Source organism: Cucumis sativus, chromosome 2 (assembly GCF_000004075.3).
Source record: "Cucumis sativus cultivar 9930 chromosome 2, Cucumber_9930_V3, whole genome shotgun sequence".
NCBI lineage: Eukaryota > Viridiplantae > Streptophyta > Magnoliopsida > Cucurbitales > Cucurbitaceae > Cucumis > Cucumis sativus.
In genome coordinates, this window is record NC_026656.2 from 22,154,892 (window position 1) to 22,171,829 (window position 16,938).

General features: G+C 34.1%; 1 protein-coding gene across 1 annotated transcript; it reads left to right on the forward strand.

Moving 5' to 3' along the window:
- Positions 1-435: 435 nt before the first annotated feature.
- Positions 436-16,510, forward strand: LOC101219710 (vacuolar protein sorting-associated protein 52 A). The gene is made up of 22 exons (XM_011651591.2): positions 436-816; positions 1,008-1,083; positions 1,386-1,480; positions 1,696-1,753; positions 2,663-2,758; positions 4,607-4,708; positions 5,124-5,207; positions 6,547-6,627; positions 6,985-7,128; positions 8,222-8,313; positions 9,811-9,892; positions 11,171-11,353; positions 12,281-12,396; positions 12,490-12,548; positions 12,948-13,048; positions 13,661-13,711; positions 14,019-14,198; positions 14,297-14,431; positions 14,822-14,896; positions 15,277-15,334; positions 15,420-15,772; positions 15,889-16,510. Exons 2-21 carry the CDS (start codon positions 1,057-1,059, stop codon positions 15,722-15,724), a joined length of 2,124 nt encoding a protein of 707 aa, XP_011649893.1. The 5' UTR covers positions 436-816; positions 1,008-1,056; the 3' UTR covers positions 15,725-15,772; positions 15,889-16,510.
- The last annotated feature ends 428 nt before the right edge of the window (positions 16,511-16,938 follow it).

Consider the following 16,938-nt stretch of genomic DNA (forward strand, 5'->3'; position numbering starts at 1 on the left):
CAAACGGACAAATAATTATCTTATATAGAAGATAAAAACAAGGGATAGTTGCAAATTTAGCAATTAAATTCAAATTAATTAAGTATATAGCACAATTTTAAAAAAATTACAAATATAGCAAAATTTGTCAAATTTTATCAATGATATAAGTCAATCACTGATAGACCATGTTGCAAATATTGGTCTATCACTTGTATAACATATGAAGTCTATAAGCGATACAAATCTATCTTTTGCTATATTTATAATTTTTTTAAAATGTTGTTATATCTTTAATTATTATTGCTAAAATAGTCATCTATTCCAATTTCCTTCAAAACAAAAATACCTATTCCAGTGTATTTAAACTACTCATACAAAAATATTATTTATTTGGAAATTGAGATATACAACAAAAAAAAATTAAGTCTAGAGGACAGCAAAATAGAAATGTGTTAAGAAGGGGAAAGAAAAGAAGTAAGATTGTGGAAAAGTAAATATAGTAGAAGCCAATCTCGCGGGTGCTACGTTGTTTACGGATACACATGAACTGCTTCAACTTTTGCTCCTCCGATTAATCTAATCGAGCAATCTGTAAATTCAAATTCAATTCTTCAGACAAGAAACCCATTTCTGATTCTCTCGACGACATTGAAGAAGTCACCGGCGTCCAGTTGTTTCCGTCGTTTCAGATCAATTTCGGAATTCTGGGACGCAACTGAGGAATTGGACAACAAAGAGGCTCCGCCGGCTCCGGCGTTCGAACCCTTCTCAGATCTGTAAAACCCTCACATTCCTACCCGATTCTTCCATCTCAAAACATATGCTACGCCTCGGGTCAGTGTGAATTTAGCTAGTATTTTTTCAGTGAAATGCAAATTTGCATTTGTACTTAAATTGATCTGTTTCCTTCTTTGATCTCGACTGTCGTTTGCTTACTTGGTGAACGATCAAGTGATCGTTAACTGTGAATGCAACAAGCTCCGACTTTGTATTTCCATGACCCGATTGGTTTGTTGTGAATCTAGATCCCGCTGGCGAACTGTCTGTTGAGCACACTTGGCCAATTCGGACGGTATGGCCGACACTGCGATCGACCAAGTGGTTAGTAACTTACATTCCTTCTAATAATTTTTGAGCGATTTTTGGTTGGAGTATCATAGAAGCAATTTCATTGGAATTGAGACGAATCACGACCGTGTTTCAAGTGGTACGAAAAGTGAGGATATTGGTATCAGCTACAAGACCTTTCAAAAGTGAAGATTATGAATTTATTTACGTTTAATGATGAAATGGAAGTTAAACTGCGTAGTGCTAGCTAAGCTCAAACTCGAACTCAATTAAATATTGGAGTGGATAGCAATGTATTATTATATGTTTTCTCATGCTTTCTTTATGTGCTGCAGAATCAATCTTACGATGAAGCCAACAAGACCCCGAAGAATGTTTTTGACTTGGAATCATTTGTTGGGGACTTGACCGTCGAGGAAGACGCTTGTAGGTAGGTCCATAGCTCATGTTTCTTATTCCTGTATGAAGCATACACAATATTTCTTTTCCAGCCGTCCTAACCTTGATGATGGCCGGAATTGCAGAGTGGGCTAAGATTGACATTACTTAAGAAAACTACCACGTGCTTATTTTGTTATTATATTTATTACCTTCTACCATTGGATTACAAATTTCATCATAGGATTAATTTGTCCCGTTGTACAGTGATGACATTTCATTGGAAGGACTGCAGCAAGAACTCGAAGAATGTAAAGATGATGATGTAAGCTATTTCTAACTTCAGTGTAATATTTGTATGATTGAGATTAGAGCTTTAGCTTTACAATCATTATCAGCATGTCTTACATCACGTGGTAGTGTCTTTTTCCCCAATCAGTTTATTATTTTCAAATTTCATATGTTATTGTACATTTAGACTCCTTGATTTAACTGTAGTTTATAAATGTGCCATTTTTTTAAACAAGAAGCAACTTCTCATTGATGTAATAAAAAAGATTAAATGTTTAGGAAATGACACTTACAAGGAGAGAAAAAGAAAAGTTATATTCAGCAAGTACAACCAGAAAGAGAGAAAACTTTCAAAACAACTTCGACCTCCAAGCCTCTTCCAACTATTGAGAAAACAAAAGCTGCAACAAACTATTGAAGAAACCCAAGAAAACAACCACCGGCCAATAAAAGACCAACAAAGAGCAAACTGAAAACTCTTGAACGATGCAGAAACTAAAAACCCTATGAAATAAACTTTTGATGAACCAACACCAAAAATCTTAGAAAGTAACATTCTCCTAATGCTCTAAGAGCTTCCAACAGGAGAACATTCAGCTTAATGAAAGCTTGTTTTTCATAAAACTTAAGACGATTTTCATTTTTCTTCTCTGTAGGCATCAAATATATAATCTTTGACCAACACGTTCAATCACTTGTTGTCATTGTATTTTGATCCCAAAAAAATTCTGATCAATTAGTCAAATATTGGAGATGTGTACTCTATCTTTGGTTTCAGTATAAATGTCGTGTTGACTATTTTGGAAGTTTGCATCATGTACTATGATATATTTACGGTGTTGTCTGTATTTTGAAAGGCTGAAAGAGTTCCTCATTTTTTTATTTTATTTTATTTTAAATTATCATTATTATAATTTTATTTTTTTAACTCTTTATTAATCAGGTAGTTACGAACATACTTTCTAAAGGTGTAAAACTAAGGGAGTACACAAAGGGAGTTGAAAACAATTTGCGGCAGGTTGAGCTGGATTCCATACAGGTTTGTCAACATTTCTTAATCTTTTGAGTACAAGTCGGGTGGGGAGATTTGAACCTCAAACCTCTTGGTTTTGAGTTCACACATGTGCCAATTGAGCTAAGCTCTTGTCGTCAACATTTCTTAATCTTTTAGGTTTCCAATTCTATGCCTGAATACTTTTAACTTTTGTTATTTATGTTTTTAAAAAGTGAATTTATTATTCTGTCTTGCCTGTGATCAAGCAATGTTGTAGTTGTAGACATCAATCTGTACTCTGTTTGGTGCTGCAAGAGCGCTTTGGCTATTACTTTCTTTTTGCTCTCATAAATATTTTAATTTTCAGACATCTTTAAAGATTTACGATGGCATGTTGGGAGTAGTAGATGTGGTCAATTAGGACAAGGTGGATGCTAAGCATAATTTGGTTTGTTGGTTGGTTCAGAATTCCATGATCTATGTTTGTTTTCCTGCCTCAAGATGGCATTGTTAATTATTTAATTGTAACTGTTCTCTTATTAAAATTGGCAGCACTTGCAGAGATCTATTTTAATCTTCGTTAACCATGCAAGTGGGGGATATTTTTATTTTCCTTTAGATTGTTGGTAAGAAATGATGAGGGCTCTAAGGGGGTGTCAATTTAGTTGAGATGTATGGGTGCGTCTCTTGATCCATATGTCTTTCTTTAACGCTCTTTAGATAACTCTCTTGTGCTTTGAGCATTAGTCTCTGACGTAGTAAGAATAGGGTATGGTCAAATCCTTAATCTATTAGGATTATGATTAATTTCTTTGGTTTATTAGGATTAGTTTCTTTTATTAATTAGGATCATGATATGTTTGCTTTTCAATTATAAATAGAGTACTTTTCTTCTTCTATTTACAACGTTTAAACATTAATAAAATTCACTCATTTGGTATAAGTCGATTTGGTATTGGAGCAGTCGTTTGGGCCAACATTGACTGCCATTGGTGAAAGACTGGGAAGCTTTTTGTGACGCCGATCACAAGAGGGAGCATGCCATAAATTTTTTTTTTAAAAAAAGGTTTATCAGAATTTTGCAAGAATGGAATTTTGTAGAAGAACTACAATTTGGGACTAATATTGCTATAGAGAACAACCAAGAAAGACGGAGAAATATGCAAGAAAATTCAAGAATCGGTCTTACAACAATTATGATGAAGAAGCTTACCAAGAACACCCAATTTGTACACCAATTGTAAAATTTTTGAAGAAATGAAGAAGGAAATCAAGAAAACCCAACGTTTGTTGGGAGAGAGAACTCAAAACGTGGAGCAATTTGCAAGAACTTAAAATAATTCAAGAAATTAATTGTAAAGATCTGAGTGACGAACAAAAATATGGAAACCCACACAAGAATTAAAAAACGGAAGAAAACGTCTTTGAAATTTAAAGCATCGAAACCAAAGTCACCAAAGAAAAATGAAATCAATGTGAGATTGCACATCTTGAATTGGACGAGGAAGAAAAAATAAACAAAGATGAAGAAATCGTCCATGGGAATGATGACTATGAAACTATTTTCAAATTGGAGCTGGTGCGACCTAAGGTGGAAGGAAAATCGACATCGAGAATTGATGAAATTGAGTACCCGTCTTCTTATATTCACAGCTTTTAAACATTAATAATTCCTCTCAATTCGGTATGCATCAGTCTCACTCACTTTGTTAGTAAAGAGACTTGTTTCCTTACCAAAAGCAATATTGCACATAAACTTGCGTACACTATTACATGTTTGTGGTTCATTAATTATAGTATTCGGTTTTCTTTCTTGTCATATATGAACAAAAGAGTTGTTGAAGAAACAGTTCCAGTATTAAAGGGTCACTTTGAATTGTTCAAACATTGCAGGAATATATTAAAGAAAGTGATAACTTAGTCTCGCTTCATGAACAAATTCGCGACTGCGACAACATCTTATCACAGATGGAAACTCTTCTCAGTGGTTTCCAGGTATTTCAGCTGCTTGTCTTGCACCCTAGTAATATCTAACTTTTTAGTGAAGTGCAACAATCTGCTTGTATTAGCATGTAGCGTTTTTGTGTCATTATATCCATCTCTGAAGTCTGAATTTCTACCTGATTCCTGTTTTCTTAAGTTGCATTTGATTCCTCAGGATGATCGTCAATCCTCATTAGATGATATACTGTGGGGCTTTAGGCTATCTTTCTCAGATTTGAATGCACATGGAATTACACTGACCTTGAATTTAATTTCAATTGTTCATTTATATCATCTTAAATGAGTTCATTGGGACTGTTCTCCCCACCTCCCCACTAAAAATGACATCGTTTCTTCCATTTACATTTGTTCATTCTAGATATTCTTCCAATGAATTAATATATTTATGTTTTAAAAAAAATTTCAGGCCGAAATTGGTTCTATTAGTGCAGACATTAAAGTCCTGCAGGAGAAGTCAATGGATATGGGTCTGAAGCTCAAGAATCGCAAGGTATTCTTGATTGGATGAAGAAACTTCATTACATTGGTAATTTGAAAAAACTGAAGAATCAAGTCTTTGGATCTCAATAGGCGTTACAATGGCTTGCTTACTTATAATATCCATTGCTGTTCAATTTCGCTCGTATCAGATGCATTCTTTTTTTCCAGAAGCTTTAAAGAAATTTTTGTGATTAAAAGTATTACTATATTATATAAAATGCCAAGGCATAGGAAGAAGTGAAATTCAGGTGCTATGATAATTTTATTATGGCATTTTGGAGTTTTTAACTATCATATTTTGATAACATTAGTGTTCTCCTTTTCTTTTTATCTCCCATAATGAGTTTTTTGCAACTTTGTTTATTCATCAATAAGACTGTCATTGATTTAGTTTCATTTAGTGAGCAAAACATAATTAGCATTGGTGTGAAAATCTTCACTTATATTTCTTTCCCTTGAATTTTCTGCATTTTAACAAAAACGTTTCTTGAGAAACTTATCATAACTTAATGTTGGAGAAGTTGAAAGTCCCACATTGGAAATCCAAGGAGACTCATACTCCATATAAGATAGTTGAGTTACTCCTCTCATTGCCAATTGGTTTTGAGATGGAACCCCATACTATCAAATTAACACTAAACACTTGCCATAAAATACCAAGAGATGGTAAAGTATTTTACCTTTGATATTACGGTGTTCCTCACTTGCTTATTTTAGAAATCCTTTCCATTCTTGGCATTTCTTTTCAGGTGGGGACGAGCACATTGTTTCTAAAATATTATGCACTTTCTCATTGTGCACTCAAGAAGTTGTTAATGAAAATTGTTGTTTTCATTTTTTTTTAAATAGTATGTGCTTTCTCACCGCGTACTCTAGAAGTTGTTAATGAGACCTTTTTGGGCTTAGCTCTCCTTCCCTCTTGTAATTTCATATCATCTACGAAATGACAAATTTTCTCATAAGAAAAGTTGGTTTTGAAAAGTTTCTTTTTTCTGCCTTTCTTTTTCTTTAATACTTCTGTAAGTGAGAATTCTTTTTGGGCAATGCATGTCGCGGTTGGTTTCTTTTGAAAAGAAAGTTGCATGTTCATCTAGTTTGCTCATTGTTTTAACTCAGTAAATGCTTTTATGGATTCCTGAAAGTTATCTTTCTTTCCTCTTTCTTTTTAATGCTTCTGTGGGTGAGACACCATGTGAATTCTTGTAGCAGTTGCTTTCTGTTGAAAAGAGGAATTGTATCTTCGTTTAGTTTTACTCATTATTTTAACTCAGCATACTACATGCATCACTATTTTATCTTCCTACTCTATCATTTTTTTCTCATGTGCTAGGCTCTACAATCTTATTCAGGTGGCAGAATCAAAATTGGCAAAGTTTGTCGAAGAGATCATTGTCCCTCCAAGAATGATAGACATAATTGTTGATGGAGAGGTATTGTCGGTATCTGTACACTTCACTCCCATTTGGAACTTGGCGTTGTTTTCTACTCATTTTCTTATTGTTCTTGCTCTAAATTAGTTTTCGGTATCCTTTAATTTTTTCAAGTTTCTCCTGTATATCGTTCTTATTAATTCAGTTTTGTTTTCCTGTTTAAAAATGCATATATATTTAGTAGTAATGAATAAATATCACTCATTCTAATAGAAGGGAAAAAAATTACATGTTCTTCGATTTCGTTTGTCCTTGCATAATTTGTGGTACCTAATTTGAAATTTCTTCATGCTTCCTTCTCTTTTTCTCATTGAAATGCCTATGTTGATATTCCAGTGAACTTTTTTTCTTTCTCAGGTTAATGATGAATATTTGAGGACTCTTGAGATTCTAAGTAAGAAATTGGTGGTCGCAGAAGTGGATCCAATGATAAAAAATTCCAAAGCACTAAAGGATGTACAGCCTGAGCTTGAAAAACTCCGACAGAAAGCAGTGTCTAAGGTTGTGCTTTGTCTCACAGTGGCTGTATTCCTTTGGAAATATATGTTAGCCTGTGTTTCTTAGGGATATTTATGAAGTAGTATGCTATCTACACCAACCTCATTCACAGGACTCTGGTAGTACAGCAGTAGTTAAATTAAATTTGTAGAAAAGACATTAAATTCAAAACCCCCTTCCAGCTTTACTGTGAGTAGCTTTTATAACACCAGATTTGACTTCGGCAATTCAGGAACAGGATGCAACTTTTTTCCCTCTTCCTGTTGTTCTAATCTCTAATTTGTTTAAGAATGAAATTATGAGTTCTCAGTCACGTAGGGGGCGTTTGACCCTATGACTATGAAGGAGTGGAGTGCTCCATGTTTGCCTAGGGGTTATCATAATCCTAGGATTAAGATTAGGACTATTCTACTCTTGCCCTTATTTCTCATCTGTCACTATTCCTCATTCCCACCTTTCACTATTCTTCACCTCCCATCTCTTCTATGTCGCTATTCCTCACTCCCCCTTTTCACTATACCTCACTTCCCCAAACATAGATTACAATAATCTACACCCCAAATACAGACTATAATAAACCACAAACTATAATAACCACAAATTATAATATCCCCCTCCATGCCCCAAACACCTCCATGGTGATTAAGCATGTAACATAATGGACATATTAGGAATGTAACATGAGTGAAGACTGACATGGTATTACCATTCCCTTGTACTTCTGGAAGTTTGGTTGGTCATGTATATTTGGATTTATGCGTCATTAAAATTAATGACGTTTTTAGATGAGATTGATGTCTTGATTATCTCATATTTAGAGATGAAAGATGTGGTCACTTGATTAAACAATAAATTTTGAATTTTGATTTCAAGAATATGTTACTGTTTGCTATTTTGGTTTTATTTCGCAAACTTCAAAGGAAAAAATCATTTTTCTTTGGCAGAAAGTTCTGAACTTTTTTTCAGTATCCTCATCTAACTTGGTGCAGCTAGATCTCCAATTTAACTGCATATGTAGCATTTATTGAATTTTTGTTTATTTTTTTGTTATTTGACGGACTTTTATATGCATTTTGTCTATGTTATCGTTTTTCAGGTCTATGACTTCCTTGTCCAGAAACTCCAGGCTTTGAGAAAACCCAAGACAAATATTCAGATTCTTCAACAGAGTGTTCTTTTGAAGTACAAGTAAGTTCCAAAATTTTTGCCTTTTCATTTGTTGTCAGATGAAAAGACTGCCAATTATGGAATAAGCAGATATTCAGAAAGTTAATTTTCCAATAACTTTCTGTATTTATATTATTCAGGAATTCCTACGCTCATTTTGAACAGTTCATGGATTTAGTTTTATCTAGCTTTTGTTTGGTGTAAATCTAAGCATCATATACTCATTATACTTTATATTTTTTTCTTTTCTTTCCAATTGGAGAGCTTCTTGTAAATACAAACATCTAGGTGCTGAGGTTTCCCCTTATTTCATCTAACAATGAAATGTTTCTTATTAAAAAAAGAAAAAAGACCTAGCAGAGTTCATGCCACAAGTACCTTGTTTCCTCAATCCTCCATTTCTTCTATCGTGTGTATTGAAGGTCTGTCGTTGTCAAAACTCGTGCTAAGAGGACACCACTTCTCTTCTCCATCTCATAAAGGTTCCCGTTGAAGTTGAGTTTTACAATTATCTCCCACTTATCTTACATGTATGCTAGCATTCTGTTGTGGCTCTTGTTGGTGATATATAATTAAATTTGCCTTCAACCACCAACTTAAGCTTTTGGATGAATTGGTGGTTTAATATGGTATCAGAGCAGGTGGTTCAGAGAGGTTCTATGTTCAAGTCCCTGCATTGTCGTTTCCTCCCAAATTAAAATTGATTTCCACTTGTTAGGTCTTTCAAATATTTCAAATCCACAAGTGAGGAGGAGTGTTAGTGATATATAATTAAATTTGCCTTTAACCACCAACTTAAGCTTTTGGATGAATTGGTGGTTTAATAGCTCTAACCATCAGGGGTTGGCCTTATAGTGAAAAGGAGACATAATCTTGACTCTCAATAAATGGCTAAGAGGTTAAGGATTCAATCTAGTGGTCACTGGTCACCTACCTAAGAATTAATTCTCTACGAGTTTCCTTGACACCCAAATGTTATAGGTCAATTTCCTTGACACCCAAATGTTATTAGTCAAGGTCCGCAGATGTTGACTTGGATACTCACGGATATATATAAAAGTATCCTATTATGGCTCTAATGAATCAGGGGTGTGTGAATATTGTAAAATAGATTTTGTGGACCTCCCTACCATTCAACTGATCTTTGCAGAAGAAAATTCTGTGGCCACTGGCCATCTTCCAGTCTGATACAGAAGTTAGGATCTTCTTTGCCTTCTTCTATATGTAATTTAATGAGCAGATTCAGAAACTATTCTATTACACCCATATTTTCCTGCGTTACTTCTTGTATACTTATAGTTGGTTAATTCATTGATTGTTTGTTATTATAATCTGTGCCTTCTATGCACAATGAAGAAATTGATCAATGTGTGTCTCAACAGCGATCTATTTAATCCTTCCCATGTACTTTCTTATCTATAGAACTCAATATTATTCTATGATTTTGCATCTTTTTTGTGTACCCAAAGTTTATCATGGAATACCTTTTCAGATTCTGCTATCTTAATGATAATGTAGGTATGTTATTTCTTTCCTCAAGGATCATAGCAAAGAAGTTTACAACGAGGTTCGGACGGCATATATTGATACAATGAACAAGGTAATTGTTTAAGACATCATTTGTTTTTGTAAAGGTGTGGATGGTTTAATTTCGTGTTGTGGAAGAGGAAGACACCAATTCAAATCCTTAGACAATATATTACTCAGATAATTTATGCAATTATTATTTTGAGTTATCTCTATGTATGGATAATTCATGGTTTTCTTGATTTATTTTGACCTGGGAGTTCCAAATCACTGATGTTGTCATGATGTGATGCTAGTTGCCCACTATGTTAAGAGTATATTGCCTCTTGGACACAACAACTCGCAATGGATTTTTTGTCAGACTTTGTCAGTAGTTGTACCATGTAGGTAATGAGACCATATGAATACTTCAAACCTTCTAGGCATGTTAGAGTGTCAATAAGTAGTTCATCAACTCCAGAGCACTGAAAGTGACTTAACATTGAAGGGATCCAATCAAGTTAGATGGTTTCATATGAATTTTTAAGTGCTTAAAAGCACTTAGAACGTCATTGCAAACATACTCTTAAATTATTTTGAAATCCACAAACAAATAGAGGAAAAATATATAAAAAGTGGTAATGATTTGGAACCAATTCTTCACATTCCTCTTAAGGGAATCTATCCATGGGAGAGGAAGATGTGCTTATCACTCATTCCCAACAGAAACTTTGGCATTGGTTTCTATATTCCCTGCAGAAGATGAAGAAATTTCTTATTGGTTTCCACATACCTCACTTTTCATTCTCTAATTATCACTTATTTCTGGCAGAAATTTTTTGTGAGCATGGAATCGAGTAGGCTGCTATGATATCTCTTGTGATTGATGTAACAAACAGTAAGTACTAAAAATGGTCCAAGGGGTGATAAGGACTTATCTATTCAAGATATTGGAACATAGTACAGACTACAGAGAACAAATTTTCTGCATGGTTCAAGTCTACGCTATTTCTTATTTTGGAATTGATATGGCATTATGTTGACACTATTCCAATGCCTATTTAATTGGACATAAGAATAAATGATTTGGGGTATTTTTAGATCCAACAACTACTTTTATCTCTTTCTTATGATTACTTGCCAATGTTGCCATGCGTTTTTTTGTCCAATACATAATTGCTTTTCAGCAGGCTCACTGACATGTTTTTATGCATCAGTAAAAATTGTTTCCTGTTTTTAATGGGACAATCATTTATCTAATGAGTATTGAGTTATTGATGTTGTTTTTTTGAAGAGGAAACGAGTCTCAATATTATTAATGTTTAAATATTTGAGTTATTGATGTATTGAAACTAATATTCATGTTTCTCAGGTTTTGAGTGCACATTTTCGTGCCTACATACAGGCACTAGAGAAATTACAGTTAGACATAGCGACATCTAATGATCTGATTGGGGTGGAGGCTAGAAGTTCAGGTCTTTTCTTGAGAGGCAGGGAACCACTGAAGAACCGATCTGCTGTTTTTGCACTTGGTGATAGAATAAAGATATTAAAGGTTTTATTACTCTCTTAATTCTTGTAACCTCCTTGATCACATTGTTCACTCACCCGTGTTTGAATCTAACTTGTGACTTACTTTTCTCGTAGTTCTTCATTTCTTCATTCTTGTTTGAACTAGTAGCTTAGTGTTGTTGACCATGAGTTTGTTTATGTAAAGTTGCATATTTGTTTATTTATTAAATTACAAAATTTTCCTTGAACTTGTAAGGTTTTGTCTAATAGGTCCGAATTTTAAAAGTGTATGATAAGTTATTGAAATTTCAATTTTAAGTCTTTAACATGCAAGAAAAAAGCCCAAGGCCGAGCGCTTCCCTCTTGAGTTAGGGGTGGCGTGGTATTCCACAGGGAGAGGTTTTTCAAATTGTGGCGCACTCTTAGTGCGTTGGGCTTACATTTTCACTTTCCAGTGGGGGCTTCCATGGCCGCTTTACTGCCCTAGCTTTTGCAGTCAAAGCGTGGGGTTTTGCCCTACATAAAGTCTTAACATGCACTACATTCTTCAAAATGAATGGAGGATTTTATGTATAATATGACCCAAAACTTTCAAATTGTTTGTCTATATGTGAATTTTAAAAGATTTCAAATCGTTCAAAGACCTATTAGATTCAAAATTGGAACTTTTGGGATTTACTAAAATACTTGTAAAGTTTGAGGGACCTATTAAACCTTTCTTAAAGTTTAGAGACTAATTAGACATCAATTTGAACTTCATATTTTAGCCTTTATTTTTTGTTCTTTTGTTGTTAGATTGCACTTTAATTTTGATGTAATAGAATTAGATGCTTTAAATAATAATCTTAACTAGTTTGGATGTGGAACAAATGAGTTCGGGTACATTCACATTTAATAAATGACATCTATATATAAGTTTGGATTTTTACTAATTGGATTTGCTACACGTCCTGGTGTAAACTCTATTCAGGAAGTTGACGAACCTGCTCTGATTCCACATATAGCTGAAGCCAGTTCAATTAAGTATCCTTATGAAGTTCTCTTTAGGAGCTTGCATAAGCTTCTAATGGACACTGCCACTTCTGAGTACTTCACAGTTCACTCTTCCTTAGTTTATTATCTTCAGAGTGTTATTTGTAACAAGTTTGTCAATTTTCTAATTTTTTTTTTACTTCACAGGTATAATTTCTGTGACGATTTTTTTGGGGAAGAACCCATGTTTTATGACATCTTCGCAGGTAATTATGATGGAATCCTTGGCTTATTGTCAGTTAACATATCTAACAGATGTTAAGTTGCCAATGTGAGTTTGAATATTTTATTATGAGTTTTCACCCCTCAAAGAGGTTATGCTATTGGTCTTATATTTCTTTTCTTTTTAAATCTGTTATGCATAAAAATGCAGAAGCATCTCCCTCTCTTCTTCTTCTTCGTCTTCTCGCTCTCTCTCTCACACACACACAGAGAACTATGTTTATTCCTTGAGTCATTTTGTGTGAAAGCTCTGGCCAATCATATTGAACAAGTTCAGACTTTTCTTCTAAGGAAAAGATATTGAATGGAAGATGCTTGGTTTTTTGTTATTATAGTGATTTGGTGAGGTTAACATGATCTGACATTAGTTCTCAAATAATCAGGCCCTTTTGCTGTCATTGATGAACACTTCACTTCAATTCTCCCGAACAGTTATGATGCAATTGGTCTAATGCTCATGATTCTGATTATTCATCAGCATCAGGTACATGATCTTAGTTTAATCTGGTGCTAATTATATGGGTTCTTAATAAACTAAAATAGTTGCTGTTGGGCTTCCATATTAGTTCAATAATGGGCATAAGCCTTAATTAGGAGATATTGGTAGGAATACATGTCAAGTTGGAGCTTACTATTTAGATCATTTCTGAAATTTCTAATTATTTAAATTCACTTATCAAGTTGACATCTTTTCAGTTCTAAGAGCATGCCTTTATCTTGATAATTATGTACTTCTATTTTAAACCTTTAATGGGTTACCTCTCTTTTAATTAGATGAAATACGCTGGAATTGATATGGCCCCAGAATCATTGCCGAGATTTTAGAGTTACATAATTTGTCAGGATATATCAGCTACTTGTTCTAGAAAAGCCTGTTTATGCAACTTGGTTATGACATTGTTTTTGCTGCATATTCAGTTTTTTTTTTTAATAAAAAAATATAAAATAGGATCTTCATATTCAGTTTTCTATTTGATATTTTTTCTGCTTTCCAATGTGTTGAACATCTTGCAACACATCTACTTCCTCATTCACTTGGTTGCATCTTTTGTTACCTAATGATATATCCTTTGGCTGACAATGTTTATATGTCCAGCTCATCATGTCGCGGCGGCGTATACCTTGCTTGGATTCATATTTAGACAAGGTCTGTGTTTCTTGGAAGTTTATACTTCTGCTTAACTTTCTTGATAGTTCCATTAATCTCGATGGTGTTCGTTAATGGCCCCTACAGTTTATGTGGGCTATGATTGGGAACCTCCTCTTTGTGTGAGCTTTCGAGAATGACTAGAATAAATGAGGAACTGATTTGCTGATTTGAAAATAGAAGGAAGGGAGAATTTTGAACATGAATGTTTAAATGTTATATTTTTTTGATATCCAAAGATGGTTGATGATAACTGTATTGCTTGCTTATGAACTGTATAACCTGGTTGTTTGATTATCCTGAGCAGGTTAATATTGCTCTTTGGCCTCGTTTTAAGATGGTATTTGACATGCACCTCAGCAGTCTGAGGAATGCAAATGTAAAGACATTGTGGGAAGATGATGTGCATCCTCACTATGTCATGAGGCGATACGCTGAGTTTACAGCTTCACTTATCCATTTAAATGTCGAATATGGAGATGGACAGGTAGATCAGATCACAATAACAGGATACACTTATTCTCCTTTTTTTTGTTTCAGGTTTTCACTGCCTCACTATGTGTATATACATTGCCATGTTTGCAGCTTGATTTGAACTTGGAGCGGCTAAGAATGGCAATTGACGATTTGCTTATAAAGCTTGCCAAAACCTTTTCAAAAGCTAAATCACAGACAGTTTTTCTTATAAATAACTACGATATGACAATTTCCGTCTTGAAGGTAGGCATCGGCTCTCATTGTCTTTTTTTTTCCTAATGAAATCAATGAAATAGAAATTCAGTAGGTAATGTGAATCTATAATTTCACAAAAGCTTAGAAGGAGAAATGCCAAGAGCGTAACCTATCCTCGTTATGGCTTGCAGTCCTTTTTCTATTAAACCTGCAGTCACACTTCATTTCTTTGTAAAAAAGAAAAATGATGCTTCCTAGAGTTCATTGGAAAGAAATGGTCTTATCATAATTTTGAACCCCTCATTGAGAAAAAAAAAAAAAAAAAACTTCTTGAGCAAGATTATTTGCTCAGTTTTTTCCTTGAGCCGGGGCACAGCACATATGAGTTTGTTTATGGCTCTACGAAGGTCCTTCAGTGATAAATTTTATTGATTTCAGGAAGCTGGTCCGGAGGGTGGGAAAATTCTGGTGCACTTCGAGGATCTGCTGAAGAGCAACACAGCCTTGTTTGTGGCAAGTAACTTGCTATGTTTTTTTTTTTTAAATATCTAATTGCATTATTGGTATTAATATTTGATTACTGCAGTTTATTGCTAAAATGGTTTAACCTTCACGCTGTTGTTTTCTTATTGTTTTGACGATTTGCCTTTTAATTGAATGAAAAAAACAGTGATCGAAATTCTTTTGAGATGAAGACTAGCTACACCAATCTGTATTATATTTTTACATTGGCTAAAATGCTAAAATTTGCACCCATCAAAAGATACCAACATTACTTATGTGATCTGCACGTCCCTTCTGCCCCGTGTCTTTTTTTAATAACAAAAGTATAATGTTCTAGAATTTCTTGTCATGCTTTGTGAGTCGTCTGAGGATACACTGCCTTCATGCAGGAAGAACTCTTAGCAGAGCATTTTAGCCAACTTATCAAGTTCGTTAAAACCCGTGGCTGTAAGTGCTTGATCAAACTTTATTGACTTTGGTCACTTCGTTGGTTTTTTAAGCGATGAACTTATAGAACAAATATCTTTTTCAGCGGAGGACCTAAGTTCAAATCCTGACCGACCAATTACTGTGGCTGAAGTAGAGCCCCTTGTAAAGGATTTTGCAAGCAGATGGAAAGCTGCAATCGAGTTGATGCACAAAGATGTCATCACTTCTTTCAGTAATTTCCTTTGTGGAATGGAAATCCTAAGGGCGGCTTTGACTCAACTGCTCCTTTATTACACAAGACTGTCGGATTGTATAAAGCGGATCGTTGGTGGCTCAGCTCTAAACAAGGATCTAGTGTCCATTTCTTCAATTATGTATGAAATTAGGAAATATTCAAGAACTTTTTAAGGTTGAGGAAATCAGAACGAAGAGCCAGAAATGAAGATCGCATAATATGTAAGCGAGCAGAAGCCAACATCATTACCTTCTTTTCTCTTGAGCTTCACATTTCGATTCACGAAATGTTTAGTGTGGGTAAGCATGCTTGTTTACGCTATTATTTCTTATTGCAGGTGCCAATGCAGCTGTCTCCAATGTTTGGTTATGCACAACACTTTCGTTTTGGTTCTTCCGAAAATATCCGGTCAACATGCATTCACCCTTCTATCACATTTCAGTGCCAAGACATTACATTACCTGTGTCACCATTAGTTAATTTGCTGTGTACAATTTTTACCATGGACCCTGATACACAAATCCTTTTCCATAAACCATCCCCACAAGCAAAATCCCAGAGGAACAGGAAGAAGAAGCCAAGTTAAAATTGAAATATCACAGGTTGTTGTAAGATTCTGTTCCAAGTTAAAAGAAAAATAGGGAAAATGGCCTACATCACATCAAGGTCCTAATTTGCAAGAGTAAAATGTTTATGAAGAATTTCATTTTCAAAGCAAAGGTTTTGCCTTGGACTTGGAGCAGATAGGTAGTTGACAGCTTAATGTTTTATGGGGTTCATATTTTCCTTTTTTTTTTTTTTTTGTTTGAGATGTTAATATATAAACATTAATCACACACTTGTTTCTCCATGGTACGACATGTCGTTCATGGCTTATCAGTTATCACACCATCTTTGGTAGACTAACCTATTTCTTTTCTAGTTTCAAATTTAATGGTCATTATAATTGGATTTCATTATATTATAGGCAATGGGTGTCTAAAGAGGTTCTTTCTTAGAGCTTAGTTTTAAAACATTGTTCTAAATAAATTATTTGAGTGCTTTGACAAAATATTGTTATAGGGAGCCGGAGATTTGCTAATACATCTATATTCTAGTTTAGCTACTTTATGCTATTTATTTGTTATTTTTATCTTAAAAGAGGTTTAGAGGAAAGCTAGGGAATCTTATTGCAATGTCTCTTTTTTTTTTTCTTTCAAATTTTAAATGGTCTATTTTAGTTCTTAAAAGATTATTTGTTTTGTCTTTAATTTTTCAAAAGAATTATTTGTTTTGTCTTTAATTTTTCAAAAGAATTATTTGTCCAAAGAAACATCTTAAAGATAGCTAGTTTGGTACTTGTTTTCAAAATTTTGTGGAGAAGACGTTTTCAAAATTTTCACTCACT

Coding starts and splice junctions, on each gene's coding strand:
- LOC101219710 (XM_011651591.2), top strand. CDS start 1,057: ATGGCCGACACTGCGATCGACCAAGTG. Junction 2,759..4,606: donor TTGAGCTGGATTCCATACAG/GTTTGTCAACAT, acceptor CAAACATTGCAG/GAATATATTAAAGAAAGTGA. Junction 11,354..12,280: donor ATAGAATAAAGATATTAAAG/GTTTTATTACTC, acceptor AACTCTATTCAG/GAAGTTGACGAACCTGCTCT.